At 44.2% G+C, this 15,018-nt stretch overlaps 1 protein-coding gene across 1 annotated transcript in view; it reads right to left on the bottom strand.

Annotated features, from left to right (window-relative positions):
- The window catches only part of CLASP1 (cytoplasmic linker associated protein 1), a 169,679-nt gene that overhangs the window by 117,939 nt on the left and 36,722 nt on the right, over positions 1 to 15,018 (bottom strand). Inside the window, exons 2-7 of the mRNA XM_009887324.1 lie at positions 13,989 to 14,067; positions 13,654 to 13,757; positions 13,072 to 13,163; positions 12,909 to 12,984; positions 9,885 to 9,982; positions 8,257 to 8,324 (exon numbers count right to left, since the gene is read on the bottom strand). Coding sequence (XP_009885626.1) covers positions 8,257 to 8,324; positions 9,885 to 9,982; positions 12,909 to 12,984; positions 13,072 to 13,163; positions 13,654 to 13,757; positions 13,989 to 14,067 — 517 coding nt within the window. The remainder of the gene's footprint in view (positions 1 to 8,256; positions 8,325 to 9,884; positions 9,983 to 12,908; positions 12,985 to 13,071; positions 13,164 to 13,653; positions 13,758 to 13,988; positions 14,068 to 15,018) is intronic.

Genomic DNA, 15,018 nt, shown 5'->3' with positions numbered 1-15,018 from the left:
CAACGGGGAAGAAGAAAATAGGCCCTGCATAAAGCAGCTCATCTCCAGATGTGCAGGATATTTGTGCATTTAACCTGCATCAGCATTAATGGAATTATGCACGTTAATCTTTTGCTCATGAGGTCCATACTAAACAGCATCATCTCATCATTTAGCTGCCCACTCCTTTAGCCTTCATTTTACGCATCTCTGTTGCAAATACCGTGAAATACAGTGGTAGAGCGTTTCTGCTTGCTTACACCAAAGCTTTGCCAAAACAGTATTTCTGTGTTGATATAACAGTGATGATACACGCACAGCCTAAGTAACTCTGGTCTACTGCTTCTTTGCAAGGGAATCCCTAGGGTTAAGGTACTTTGGATTAAACTCAGAAGACACAGAAGCACTAACAATTTACACACTTATTTTTGGTCTAGTGGGAGGTGTCCCTGCCTATAGCAGGGGGGTTGGCAATCGATGATCTTCAAGGTCGCTTCCAACCTAAACCATTCTATGATTCTATGATTTTTCCTCTGACATTTGCTACTACCCCAGTTCGGGCAACCAATGGTGACCTGGAGGTCAGACATTTCCCAGCAGATGAGACCAGCTGGACTATGGCTCCAGGCTCTTCATTCCACCAGCTGATCTTTCAAAGCTGAGAAGTTCCCAGCATGATAAAATCATCATGCTTCATTAACAACAACAAATATGTGCTTGTTTTCTCTAATAAGCAGCTAAGTACGTTAATTATTCAACATAATTCCAACTTTGGAAAAAAGTATTATTCTCAACTCCTCTTTTGACCTGGACAGGAGGAGCCAGAGTGAAAAGGTCTCTCAGCTGTAGATGGTGACACCGTCCAGCGACAGGTGATGTAGTTTTGGATGAGAAGTAGAACCAGCCTAGACAGGTTTTGGTATTTTGTTCCTGGAGCTGGTAGACATTTACTGGCTGTTCACAAGTAACACCACATATATGCATTCCCTGTCTCCTCTGAAAATACATGCTATAACTGCCTTGGAAGAGCATTGTGAAACTGTAATATTCCAAAAGGATCCCAGCCCCTAAAATGAAGAACTGCCTGTAAAAAATGGCATGTACCATCACACGTAGTATCAGTTCCACAGCATTCAATTTACCCAGGTGATTACCACCTTCTAATCCATTACAAAAACAGCTGCCAATTAACTCGCACCTTGAGACAGTAAATATCAATGCAAAACCAAGGTCCATACAACTCAGATACCAACAATCTCAGACTTCCTACTATATCCACAGCATAACAGTTTCAAGAGGACGACAGGTACACTGAATGAAAAGAAGGGGAAGAAAAAATAAAAAAGATGCAGCTTTTGCAAAGATGGCTAACAGAAATCATTTTCTCTGAAAGCTAAGATGAAAGGCACAGGCTTCTGATCTACCAAAAATAAATGCAACACATGCTTCTATCCTGTAAATTAATTCTTCACAGGTGAATAGATACAGACCTCTTCTGCCCTTCCATATCACCTAGTCCCCCTCCAGCCTCTCCAATTTCCACAGATATCCTTTCTGTTACAGAAACACAGCTAAAACAAAAATGCAGAAAAGCCAGTGATATATCTCCATTTGGCACATTCTTGGAACTGTGATTCAATGTTAATTCAAAAGTACTTATAACTAATTTAAGTAATCTTCCCAGCTGATGCTGCAAAAGGAAACACTTAGGAAATGAAAGCCTCGGCAATCACTCAAAAACATCACAGACCAGGAAGGGTGTCTGAAAATACCTGTCCATCTCTCACAACCTGTTCTGTTCCCTTATACATACATCCTCCCCCTTAACCCCATAAAACAGATCATCTATCTTTTTTTATAGAAGCTTAAACTGAGCTTGCTGCCACCAGGCTACAGATGTTTACAGGCTATTTTTTTAAAGTCCCACTTTTACTGCAAGATTGCTTCAGTCTCTTCACACAATTAAAAAGAAATTTAACAGGCAAATATTCAGACACAAACAAACCAACCCGTCCATCCCTGTGGCACGTTCATTAGCACCTACCTTTCCCCGTAGTCATTATCTGCAGTGCTCCTGAGATGCTGGGGAAGAGCACTGTGCTCCGGGAGCAGCCCTACAGTACATGTCTCTCAGCAACTTAACCACCAGCTCACTCTCCACCCTCCCAAACGACTTCTCTGTGTGACCGAGCAGACGATTGCCACCTCTCCTCCAAAATAAAAGCCTGCTCAGCATCCAGCTCAGCGCCATGTGTCCTCCTATGCCTGCTTGCTCACATCCCTCCCTTCTCAATTGGGGAAATTAAAAGTCCAGGAGGCAGTAATACGCTAATTTACAAAGTTGTGTCACAGAAAGGGAGCAGAGCTCGTCTTGTCCATTTATACCTTCCACAAGGATGTACTATCAGTTAATCGTACTCATTCAGGTATCACTCAGACATCGCTGCTCTGCTCTCTCAGCCCCCATCCAGGTGAAGGAGTATTTCCTTGCTTTTTTATGCCACAGGAATGCTAAGCAGTGAAATAAATTTTCTATTTCATTTTCAACTTGAAAACAGTATTCATAGAGAACAAGCCATAAAGGAAATTAAATTGCCCAAGGAGGTATGAATGCAGAAAATCACAGCGCAGCGTTTGTTGGTTCAAAACCTCTCTGTGTTATCCCAGACAGTCACCCCTCCTTCCAGTCTGTAATTCTGGTGCTTGGATGCGTGTTGACAAACAAACAGTATCCCACCCACAGACGCGTGGCAATGCTTGGCAAACGTGGGTGATTTTTCCTCCTTATAATAAAAATCAAAATAACATTTCAGTGACGCTGTTTTATTACCAGCAAAACACAGGATTCTAGACTAGTTCTATTTTCTATCTAATCGCCTCCAAGTTGTCAACTTCATCATAAACAGAACTCATTCAACAAATAGCATATTTACCTTAAACAATATCTCGAATACAGAAAGTAGCCCTACTCAAGAGTAACATTGCTCCTTCTTCATAGGCTTTCGGTAACTGGAATTATCACATCTGTGACTTTAGCATTGTTTTAAATAACCTCCTAGAACACTAACTTACACAGGCAACTACTGAAATTGCGTCCTCCCCTCACCTTACTCTGTGCACAGGTATCTGCGTGGGAGAGTTCTCAGCTCCAGACTTCTGGCTCTGAGATCTCCTGCTTTGGTGTCTTTGCAGCCCAAGACCACTGCTACCTCCACTATCCCTAAAATCTTGTTCTCCCGAGCAAAGTCAAAACTCAGTGTGGACAAGAAAGTTCAATGCCCTCCCTACCCACAGGTACCATAGTGGCACACCACCGCAGTATGCCGGCACGCACCAATGTAGAAGCGTCTCCCAAAAATTGTGTGACATGTAAAAAAAGGAGGGTTTACATCAAAGAATGTCATATTATGATATTGCAATGATAAAGAATATAAAAAAAACACACAAAGACATTTTGGTTACTGATAGCTTTGGTTTGGGTCGTCATTTCCTATCAGCTGTATCTCTCAGTAGATCACTTATTTCATTCTTAATTTGTCCTGAATCTTGATTCTAGTCTTCTGCAGTCCAGGTCTGATCCAAAGTCAATTCAAATCCATGGAAAAACTGTACGCTTTGTGTTCAGGTCCTTCCAGACGTAATACCAAGGAAACCCGTGCAGCATGAATTTCTTGGAGTCTCTCTTTATGTCCAATAGCCTCTCTCTGCATCACATCCAACTAAAGATCATCACACAATGCCACACGAAGACAGCAGCTGACTAGCTGGCAATTATTGGCTCTTTCATGCTGAAAATGTATTTGTCCCAGGGGAATAAGGCATCTGCATAATTAGCAAAAGCAGTTACACAAAAAATAATTAGCATGCTGAAAGCCCAAAGGGGGAAAAACTATAATTTTTGCTTCAAAAGAGGCTGACTAATTATATGCCAAATAACAAAACAGAGATGCACTGAGAATCATCGAGAAATCCAACGTGGATTCTAACTTCATATTCTAGCTATAAGGGCTGCTGCCTAGCAACAAGCAGCATACTTCAGCATGCCAAAACCTCCCTCTGACTTAATGAAACACCTCATATTACTATGCAAGCCTCCCCCACCCCACTATGCATTTGATTCTTGTATTACTACACGATAAAAACAAAGCCTAGCCAAAAAAATAATCAAGCAATTCAAGATAAACTCAAAGAAGCACTAATGGACCATGGTATAGAAAGATATAAAACATATTAATTATTTTCATAGACTTAAATCTAATGAATCAGCTGTAATCAGAATGCAAATTTTTATTCATGGAATCGGAAAATGCGCTATTATTTTAAGCACTTTTTCTAGTAGACTGACTAAGATTTCTGTTCGCTCATGTCTTGGGAGCCATTAGTTAGAAAATCTTTAACAGCTTACAGCATACTCGCTAATCTCCAAATTACTTCTGATATACAAATAATGCTGCTGCAATTACTTGCTTTTACTTGACTCTTCAGCGAGCTGGTAGAGGAAACTCTTACCCCGAACAGTAGTCTCAGAGCTAAGAGACCAGTTTTAGTCATCCTTATTCTTTCACCACTTCTTTTGCCGTATTTCACCATTTCAGAAGCCACAGTTGCTTTCCCACCTGCCCAGTACCACTATGTTCTGCAATAAGTCACATTTGACAACCACTTTCCAGTCTTGTTGTAATTGGCACAACTCCAGTGCTCCTGGGCCAGGGCTGTGTTACGAGTGACACTTTAGCCAACAGCTTGCTCTTGGTTACCCACCACAGATGTATGGATTCACCATATTCACCCATAATACCACATTTAAAAAAAGTTAGATTTTATGTTTGCTAGTCAGCCGAGAAGTCACAATATAGCTTCAGTTACCCTTTCCAGTTCAGAGGCACGCCTTAACCCAAAAAAAACAGAAAGCTCTTCCCCTAGGGGGGAAGCCTGTCAGTTTTCAGCCAGGTCCATTCTGCAGCCGATACGCACCCAACACAGAGAGCAGCTCAAACCCGTTGCAAGGGAACTGATGCCGCTCCTTCCGCAGTGCCATTTTACGCTGACAAGGGCTTAAAGACTGCAGTCTGTGGAAACATTTGCCAGTCTGCCTCCCAAAACCTCTGGGACACTCCTGTAGCCTGCGTAGAGCTAGAAATAGTACACGCTAGCTACAGAGAGGGACTAACGTGAGCTTTAAGACACAGTACAAGTCCACCATATTGCCTGAAATCATCTGATCCAGGCCCTGGAACGCGAAGGTTAAAGAGTTAGTATTGTGTTCACACACTTACCACCGGTACAGGCAACGCCTGGCAGCATTTCAACGTAAAAGGAGTGGTACTAATGGTAACAGACAGACCTCCCCTGTAATCAATACCATACTCCGCCAGACTCCAAGGATTAACAAGGCTGAGACAGCTGCTTCCTGAGAAAGGCGAATCTTTTGGATGTGCAATATTCTTATCATCATCTTTCCTGGTGTTTTTGACAGCTGCTGAAAGTGTCACCTTTGTTCAAAAGCTGCAGGAGGTGTCAGGGACGCAAGAAACCCGACAGACTTAGCTTGTCTTTAGGCCATAACAAACTTGTGACCGTGGGTGAAGATAAGCCTTCTCCACTGGCTTATACAACCTCAAAAAGATAAAGTGGAAGTTGCACAGAGCTGCTGACATATTAGATATGGTGACCGTGTGTGCTGTATTTGTGCTGTGCTTGGAGGGTGAGGAAGGAACAACAAAGCAGCCTACAGCCCTATGGGAAAATGAATTTTAATGCTCAAACACACAAAAAAGATTAATAAACTGATGTTCTCATTATTAGCTTCACAAATTAGAACTATTTTAAAATTAACTCATGCAACTACAGACTTTTTTTATCGTTAGAGAAGATGAAAAGGTCCTGGCAGAGCAGTGGGAGATCCCATCCTTTCCACGCCGTGGTCTCTGACCCCGTAACACCCCTCCATTCTCCCCAACTCCCTTTTCCCCAGACTACTTCTCAGTCTCAGTGCCCACACAGGAGCTTCAACAGAGGAGAAATGCTAACACAGGTGGCTCTGGGGACTGCGTCCAGCCACAGCACGAGCAAGGACAGCGAGACATCAGCAGATCAGGTTAAGCAGAGTGGGGAAGAGAGGAGTACTTGTGTCTGGAAGCACAAAAAGCCTGTCAATGAACTCAAGGACATGAGATTGGGCATATAAGGTCTCAGGCACCACATATGCAAGAAAGTTAAATCTTCAAATTCATGTAAACAGTGGCAGAAGAAGGGGCATTAAAAGAAAAAAATAATTCTCAATGAAATCTAAAACTAGCAGACCTAACACACATAAATGCTTTACTTGCACTTGTGGGAAAAAAAATGTTCTTAAGAAATCCTTCCTTAAGAATTTTAGAGCAGGTGGTTTGCTGTCTTGAAAAGAGATGGCACTAACAATTGGCAGCCCAGAAGGTCATCCCCATTGCCCCATCTTGCTCCTTTTGATATCTTCAGTGGTGCCAGCAGCCTTGAATCACATCACAGCACGCAGTGGGACGCTCAGCCTAGAGATCAGAACTACCTCTCAAAAGCCCGTGATTCGCCAGCAATGTCTCTGGCACTGTTCTGGGACATAAACATGCAAAAATGACCGCACAAATAAAACTCACGTTGCAAATTTAAGTTAACTCTCTAGTTCCTTGCTCTTAATTGACGTTTATTCTTACACATTACACCTATTTCATACTAAATACTCTTCTAATCAGTTGTGACACATCTGATTTTCTAAGATCACCTTCATTTGAATTAGAAAAAACCCTCTATAAACTTAGCTTAAATTTAGCTAAGCTCCAAAATCTTTCCCCCTCCCACTAGAGAAGAAAGTAAACAGAAATCCCACCCACAGTCATCATCCCACCACGGTTTTTATTTAAAATGTCAATGTAGCACCACACCTCACTACAGAGGACAAGTACGTCTCCTCAAACTCCAGACAACAGCAATGTGCATGATACAATGATGCATCAAAATAGCTTTTCCTTTTTTGAAAACCCATTTTATTCTACTACTAGCAAAACAAACGAACAAAAATCTACCTCAACCCAGCCAAGTGGAAAGCAGAAAAGTTGGATCAGCAGTAAGCTTGTTTCAGTTTGAGCCTGGATTTCAGAACACACGGAGGTTGTAAACTCTAAGATGTTTGCTAAGTGATTAGATATTTACTTCCCTCCTTCTAAAAAAAGTACAAGGGTATTTGTTTCTAAACTCCACTTTTTTGCCACTGTAAGCCTCATTTACTTATACAGCCAATATTTCTTCACATTATACAAAAGCACAGTTTTAACCCATTCCATCACAGAGAAACGCACACTAGGTCCATTTTATTATTCCCTGCAGGGATGAAGTTTACTGTATTTTAAAATGGATACAGCAAGAAGAATGATTCCTAGAATTGAAAAAGATATTTTCTCCAATTTAAAAGAGCAGAGACCACTCTGCTCTCCTGGCTTCCAAGAGCGTGGTGGGAGCGACTGGGGACATCACCTCTCCTGCTCTCAGCCTTGCAGCGGGTGTGAGCTTGATAGGAACCCACAGCACTGAACTCAAGTTCTCCATCTCTGCTCTGCTTGGCTGTTACCAGAAAGACTAATTCCCTCATCAATAATCTATCCCTAAAAATGAGTGTTACTTATTAAAAATACTTTCTAGCTCAAACTTATCTATAAGAAAAGCAGTAATAGACATTTGTTTTTAAAGAAAGCAAAATACTCGTCTCAGACGAGAAAAAAAACAGAATTAAGGCTCTGAATAAGGGCTGTGACTATCAGTTATAAACACAAGTACGCAAACTTAGAAGCTGCAAAATACAATCGCTAAACAATATAAGCTTTAAATGGAACACTACTACACCATTATGTACACTTTCTGTGCTATTTAGGGCATTAAACTGAAAAGGTTTCTTCTCTTAAATTACTATTTAATTTACCTTATGAACAATTTAAACAAAGATGCACGTGGACCTGAACACAGAAGATGTATTTCCCTAATGACACACAAGAGGAAAAGGAGGACAGCTCTAACACGACCTTCTGTTCTTGAAACTTAAGCCTCATTCTCCTTCTGATAGTACTAGGAAGACAGAGTTAGACAAACTAAACATCAATTTATTTTCCACAAAAGCTTCATGTATATTTCTGAATAATGACCCAACACTTGTCTTCCCTAACAGAATTCTTGCTCTGTGGCCATTTGAATGCCTCACCAATTGAAAATTGCTAAAAACACCAAAAAGAGAATGCAAGTACTTCTACTCACCACTTGAACTCTGGATCATGTTTCCAGATTTTTGGACCTCATCGAATTTTGTAAAAATTACATTCAACCTGTTTAAAAAATAAAGAAAGAAATACACCATGAACGATTGAACTTAATTTTTAGGAATCTTCTAATTTAAGATGTCATAGGACAAATTTTCCTATGACCGTATAAATCATCAAATTGCAAATAGCCTATTTTAAAAGCATTGATAATATTCATGCATTCACAAAAATACATTTTAGACTTGATCATTCTAAAAGCCCTACATTTAAACAAAGCCAGTTTTAAGGAGAGACTTCGCACCATACTCGATTTGAAGAAAGCAAAAATATAAACCAGCAATGGACTGTGACATACGTTGCACAGCTGGTCCCCACCAATTACCATTTGGATCTTTGAAATCAAAATGCAGGTCACAGGAAACATGCAACTGTAGCAAACTTTTAGGACTAGTACTGCCCGTTACTCCCGTGTGGATGATTCAGTAAGGAAAAGGGAAAGGGTCAGGGTAGCAGGTTCAGCTGTATTTGCTGCCTCGGGGCAGTCCCCTTTTCAGACACCGGAATTCTGGGCTCAGTTTCAGGTTTTCTGGGGGATTACTGTTCAGCCCGGACAAGAGAAGGCTCCAGGGAGACCTTACTGTGGTCTTTCAATATATAAAGGGGGCTTACAAGAAAGATGGAGCGGGACTTTTTACCAAGACCTGTAGTGACAGGACAAGGGACAGTGGTTCTAAACTGAAAGAGGGTAGGTTTAGATTGGATACAAGGAAGAAATTTGTTTACAATGAGAGTGACGAGACACTGCAATGGGTTGCCCAGGGAAGCTGTGGATGCCCCACCATTGGAAGTGTTCAAGGTCAGATTGGATGAGGCCTTGAGCAACTTGGTCTTGTGAAAGATGTCCCTGCCCCGGCACAGGGGTTGGACTAGCCGACCTTTGAAGGTCCTTTCTGACTCCAAACACTCTGTGAAATTTTGCTTCACTCAGGTCATTGAGAGCGCTGTCAAAAATGTCCATGTGGAGGGCAGTTATTTTAAAATTTGAGGGGGAAAAAAAATAATAAATCACAACATGCAAAGGCTGGTAAGAAAAACTGAGAAGCAACTGATCTCACAAAAAGAGATAAAATTGGAAATACTATGTTACTGAAGATGACATGTCTAATTGTAGATGCAATTCCAGTTCATTACTACTTTGCCTGTCTTAACTATTTGCAGAAATACCACAAAAACAACAAACAGCTTCACGCAACATTTGTTTTTAGCCTTGACACTTCCTTCCCATTCATGTCATGGGTCTGATGGAGCAGATCTTTATCGCATCTCATCATCTGTTAACTTCACATCCCTAATAATTTTATTGGTTTTCCAAAGCTGTGGCATACTTGGGCAAAGGTACAGGAACCACATAAACTGCAACCTGAGTAAGTGTACGCAGGATTTAAAAACAAAAAACCAACAATAACAAAAAAAACACCAACAAAAAACCCCACAAAACCAAAAACAAACACACTCTGGTCCCAGGAAAAGGTTCAATCATGCAGCTCCTGAAGCCTTCTAAAGGAAGGAAGGGAATAAAACTAGCCCCAAAATAGCGAAGACATAAGGACATTCGTAACTTACCGAGATTGGGGTAATCCTTTTTTACCGAGATCAGCCCTTACACGTTCACCAACATGTCTATAAATTTCCACAAGGCTGTTTATTGCTGCATCTCGAACCTGAATGCAACATGAGAGAAATCAATCATCTTTGCAGTTTAAATAAATAAATCCCTGCCCTACCTTGGAGAAAGAAGTTTGCATATTTCTCAACAACAGTTGCCACTATACACGTTACCACAGAGTTCATGAAGGAACTTCCATCCCTGCATTTCAGATATTAGCGGTATCAGCAGGTCTAATTTAATTGAAAAGGCAGTCAAAACATAAGATGAAAGGTTTTGCACATAGGGACACACACAGGGAGCTCAGCTGCCTCTGCCAAAGCCCATCCATTGTGTGCAATTGTGCAACAGGTACATTTACTGGATCAAAAAAGCAAGGAAACACACGCAAATAGAGATTATGTTCGTATTATATTATAAAACAAATTGATTTTAAATGCTGCCTTACAAACTTACATTTCTGTGTTGATAACAAAATATGGAGGGAGAGAGAAGTAATCAATCAGCTGAGTCACCATGAATTTTGCATGTTTTCCAAACGGATTTGCAAGAAATTGCTGAGCACATCCTTCCCTCCACCCAACAGAAGAGCCACAAATCTGATTAAAGTGTCATCTTTCTGTAGTGAACCTCCTTCCTCCATCAGACACAGCAAGCAGAGAAGGTAAACTATCTGCGCTGTCTACAGAAATACCTATAGACCATCTCAGAAGATGGCCACGCAGCTACCCAAGCACCCACACACATCAGGACTACACACAGGGTATTTTGTGGGCGCAAGTTAGAATCACCTATAGGTGGGAGTCAAAGGGCAGGCACACGTACCCTGCTTCCTAGCCAAAAAAGTCTAACACTTGACTCATGGTCATCTTGTCCCGTTCTCCTGCTCCACAGCCTTCCCGTTCAGCAGGTCACTGCCAGTTTCAGAACTGCTGCCTTCACTCACGCCAGCCCTTACTCAGGTTGTTGCTTCTCTCCTCTCTGCCCATCAGCGCCGTACGCCATCATGCAGTACATCTGGGCACAGCTCAGAAGGGTCTCTGGTGTCCCCAGTTTCCGAGTACGCAGACCCTGACCCAGCCTCGCTCCCTGCCTCCGACAGCCAGGGAGGAGAGGTGGCAGCGCCCGCATCTCTGCCCGCAGCAAGTCAGCCCGCCCCGGGGCCCAGACCCACACGCCAGCCGCAGGGGCACGGCAGCCAGGGCATGCCAACAAGCTCTGCCATACCCTCAGCCTGACACCACATCCCCTCCCGCCGCGGCACACAGTGAAACCAACCGCGGAGGTCCTCACTGTGTGATGTGGAAGGATTGCCTGTGTGTGCAGTTAATCAGAGTTAGGGCTGCGGGATTGGGTAAACCCCATATCGAGTAATGCAGGGAGCCCCTGCCTTAGTCTACCACAGCAAAAACAAGGCCTTAATGCTCAATTTTCTCTTTGAGAATAGTCATAGTTTAAATACTGTTGTTATACCAGATGCTCACTGGGTTATGCAACTGCATTAGTTGAAAACTACAAACCCACTCTTTCTGAAAAGGGCAGTAACAGAACAGCTTCCACGTCCATAACAAAAGGAAAAAACACCGCACTTGACCTGGACCTGTGTTTCTCCACCATCTGTCGCCAAGAGAGGGCAGCATTGACCGACCATCAGGTCCCCAGCGCTCAGGAGAAGGCACTGGCAGCACAGAAACAGCCCCAAGGGAGCCCAGGAGCAGCCCCTGCCCCAGGACAGGTGCTCCTCAGCCAGGAGCCACTTCGACAGCGATTTGTGTCTGACGAGTTCAGGCATGGGCTTTCTGGGGATGAGGAGCCAGACCCAGGAGAAGGGGCAAGGGATGAGCCTCATTTTCCCCTGCAGCTGGGTACTGGGATAATGAGCCGTGTCAGGTACACTGAAGAGACAGTGAGGAGGGAAAACATGTCTCGGTGCCCTCACCAACTTTCCGATTCATTCAGTTGCTCACCAGTGGCAGGACCAAGGTGCCTGTCTGTGCAGCAAGTCCAAATCCTGAGCCCAGTATCCCCTTGAAGAGCAACAGCTTGCTCAGTCGCAACTCAGAACTACAAAGGACCCTGAACACTAAACTTCCTTAGAAAACTTGGCTACCAGGTTTCTCCTCCTGCATTGGCACAACCAGCAAGGGAAGGGTGCTTCACGCTCGGGGAGGCCCTGACAGCCATGGGAACATGGCCAACTCCCCAGAGCCAATGTAAACCCATTTCGCAGTTGGCCACCCCACATTTCCTTCCAGCTAAACTCTGCCTCTGGACCTGGATCACATATACGTCACCCACGCTGGGAGAGCAAGAGGGATATTAAAGAACTGCTAGTACGCGTTACACGACGTAAGTTAGAACCCTGCTTCCCCACCCCCTCTTCTCCCTAACTGCCCATACTCACATCTAATTTCAGGTTAGCTCCTGCCCAGGGCAAGACAAAAAGCACATAGAAGTGACAGATTTTTTGCAGCATGTATTTTCATTTGGCTTGTACCACTGATATAGGGCTCCCACACAGCTTGCCTTCCCTCCATCCCTTATTCAGAATCTCCCCGTATAACTTCTGGCAGTGCACACGGCCAGGCAGTCTAACTGGTCCCATTTGCCCTCCCTGCCCAGACTGGTTCTTCTCGGAAGGTGAAGGGTGCTGCACCGAGCCCAGAGGGACCCCCACAGCCTCCCCTGCATTCCGGCTGTAAGGCACAGGAGTTCGCTTCCCACAAAGGCCTCCTGCTCTGTTCACCTTACCTGCAGATTCGTGCTGTTCTGTTGAACTCTTGCAGTAATTGATATGTTGGTTTAGGCATACTTGAAATCACACCTCTTCAAAACCAGCCAAGGGCTCTTAACGAACAGCATTGTTCCGAGTACACCACCAGCAGCACAATTAGCTAATTTACCAGCCAGAACACAGAGCCCTGCTTACCACCAAGGCAATCGGCACAACCTTTAGACGTGACTCATAGCAAAAAGCTTACCTGGCTATTTGGATCTCCAAGTAAGTTACATATATGTGGCACTATCTTACTCAGTGTTAAACTCTGAGCTCCAGATCTGGGAATAAAGAACAAAAGAGCACCGGTGTGAGTCACAGAGCAGGCTTCTGTACATAACGTAGGTTTGCGGGAGGTTCCGACTTACGCATTAAGTGTTGCAATAAGGCAGAGGCAAATCCCTTCTCTTGTCCGGAAATTCTTGTGTTTGAATCCTCCTAACATCCTGTCCCACACGTACTGTGGAAGACAGAAAAGAAGGTGAAACAGGAAAAAAAAGGAGGTGGGGGAAGAGACAGATTCTTTCTTACAGCAGACATACAGTGTAACATCTCTAGAGCTCAAATATTAGCTTTACATCCATCCAGGCACAATAGGACAAGAAGTAAAGAGACGTTTTTTAATCTGACTGATTTTTTGTTCTGTGCTGACTTCACAGTAACTCCTCAGTTGCTAAAACAATGCTTTTACTTAAAGCAAGTACCTTGGAAGGACCCAGAACAACTACTCTGACATCCACCCATCCCACCCTTGGGAAATCCACCGACAGTGACACTCCCATGAGTATCCTGACACAAAACAGCATTTTCAACTGAAGCAAATAACAAGGCATAAGGAGATGAAGCCATTTCAGACATAGCCACAGGAGAAAACCTTCTGTCTGACAGAAGAAAGTTCTCCTTTTCAAGCAGCCAGTCTCTCTCACACCGCAAAGAGCTGTCGAGCATACCTGAGGGTTAGCAGCTTGTTCCATGATTTTTAGCAGCAAGGTCTGATCCTGCTCCCTCACCGAGTCCTTAGAGTCCCCCAGCCTATCAAGTAAACTTGGCAGCACTGAGGAAAGAAAACACGAACATCCAAATCCCTCAGAAGAAAACTGTCACAGCAGCACAGCCCCCCTAGTGTCCCCTCACCCCATGGAGGGACGAGCCTGAAACCACCAAGAGCCTCCCTAGGGCTCTGCTGGGGACAAAGGCGGCTTTTCGTACAGCAGCCAGAGGGGATCCCAGTAGAGCAGTGGCAACACCCCCCCCACACACACACACAAACACACACAGCCCTTACCTGTGCCAATCTGTGCCTTGAAGCGATCTTGCAAGCGGGACACCAGCGCTGACAGGATGTCAATCCCCAGGAGAACCACCTGCAAACACAGGACAGACGGTGTTTCAGTGCGCAGCCCTTCACCCTCGGTCTCAGCCAACGCACCCAAGAGGCGGCAGCGCTGGCACTCGCTCCCCTGGGAGAAGGGTCCCTTCCCACCCCGCCATCGGCACTGCTCGCCGGGGTGACAGGGCTGCACACAGCTCTTCCTTGCATGGCTTCTGACAGACGAGCTGAGTGATTTACAGAACAGAAAAGCCCCAAATTACTGCTCCCTGTGACACTAACAAGCCAAAATTCCCTGCCAAGAACTTGGCAGGGCCAACAACTGTAATTGTCGCTCAACGCTAAATTCCTACATATATATGTGCAATGTACACATACCATGTGCATAACAATTTCAGTATTTGCTGTAGCTAACATTTCTAATTAATTGTAATTATTACACTTATAATTAGAAAATGGTGTGCACTAACAGCTGCTAATTATTTACTTGCAGAAATTAAACCAAACACTTTCACGATGTAACTGAAACCCCGCAAAAGGCACGTTGTTTGACAGAAGCTTCAAGACAGGTCACAGATGAGAAACCCCACCCTGATTAACTCCATTTAATAACAGTTAAAAAAAAAAGTCACATGCTGACTATATTGTGTCGCTTGTATACTGAATGCTTGGCAAGACCCTATAGATCACGATAACTCTGTGCAAGACAGCCCTCCGCAGGTTTTTAGTGAGGTGCAGAGGTTAGTAACCCCGGGAGTGTTATGGACAGCCGTCCAGGCCTCCGAGGCGGTGTCCCCAGGGCCGTCACAGCGCAGCGGGCGGTGGACACCCCGCACATACATTTACCCTGTATATATATATCTCTCTATATACATACACACGTGCCGGGACGCGGCTGCTGGCGGGGCGGCGGTGCCGGGCAGTGCCGCAGGCGGCCGGCAGGGGGCGCGCTCCGTCACCGCCCCGCGGAGCGGTTGGCCAGCCC

This window comes from Charadrius vociferus, unplaced genomic scaffold (assembly GCF_000708025.1).
Source record: "Charadrius vociferus isolate BGI_N301 unplaced genomic scaffold, ASM70802v2 scaffold385, whole genome shotgun sequence".
NCBI lineage: Eukaryota > Metazoa > Chordata > Aves > Charadriiformes > Charadriidae > Charadrius > Charadrius vociferus.
This window is presented reverse-complemented; position numbering and strand designations above follow the sequence as displayed.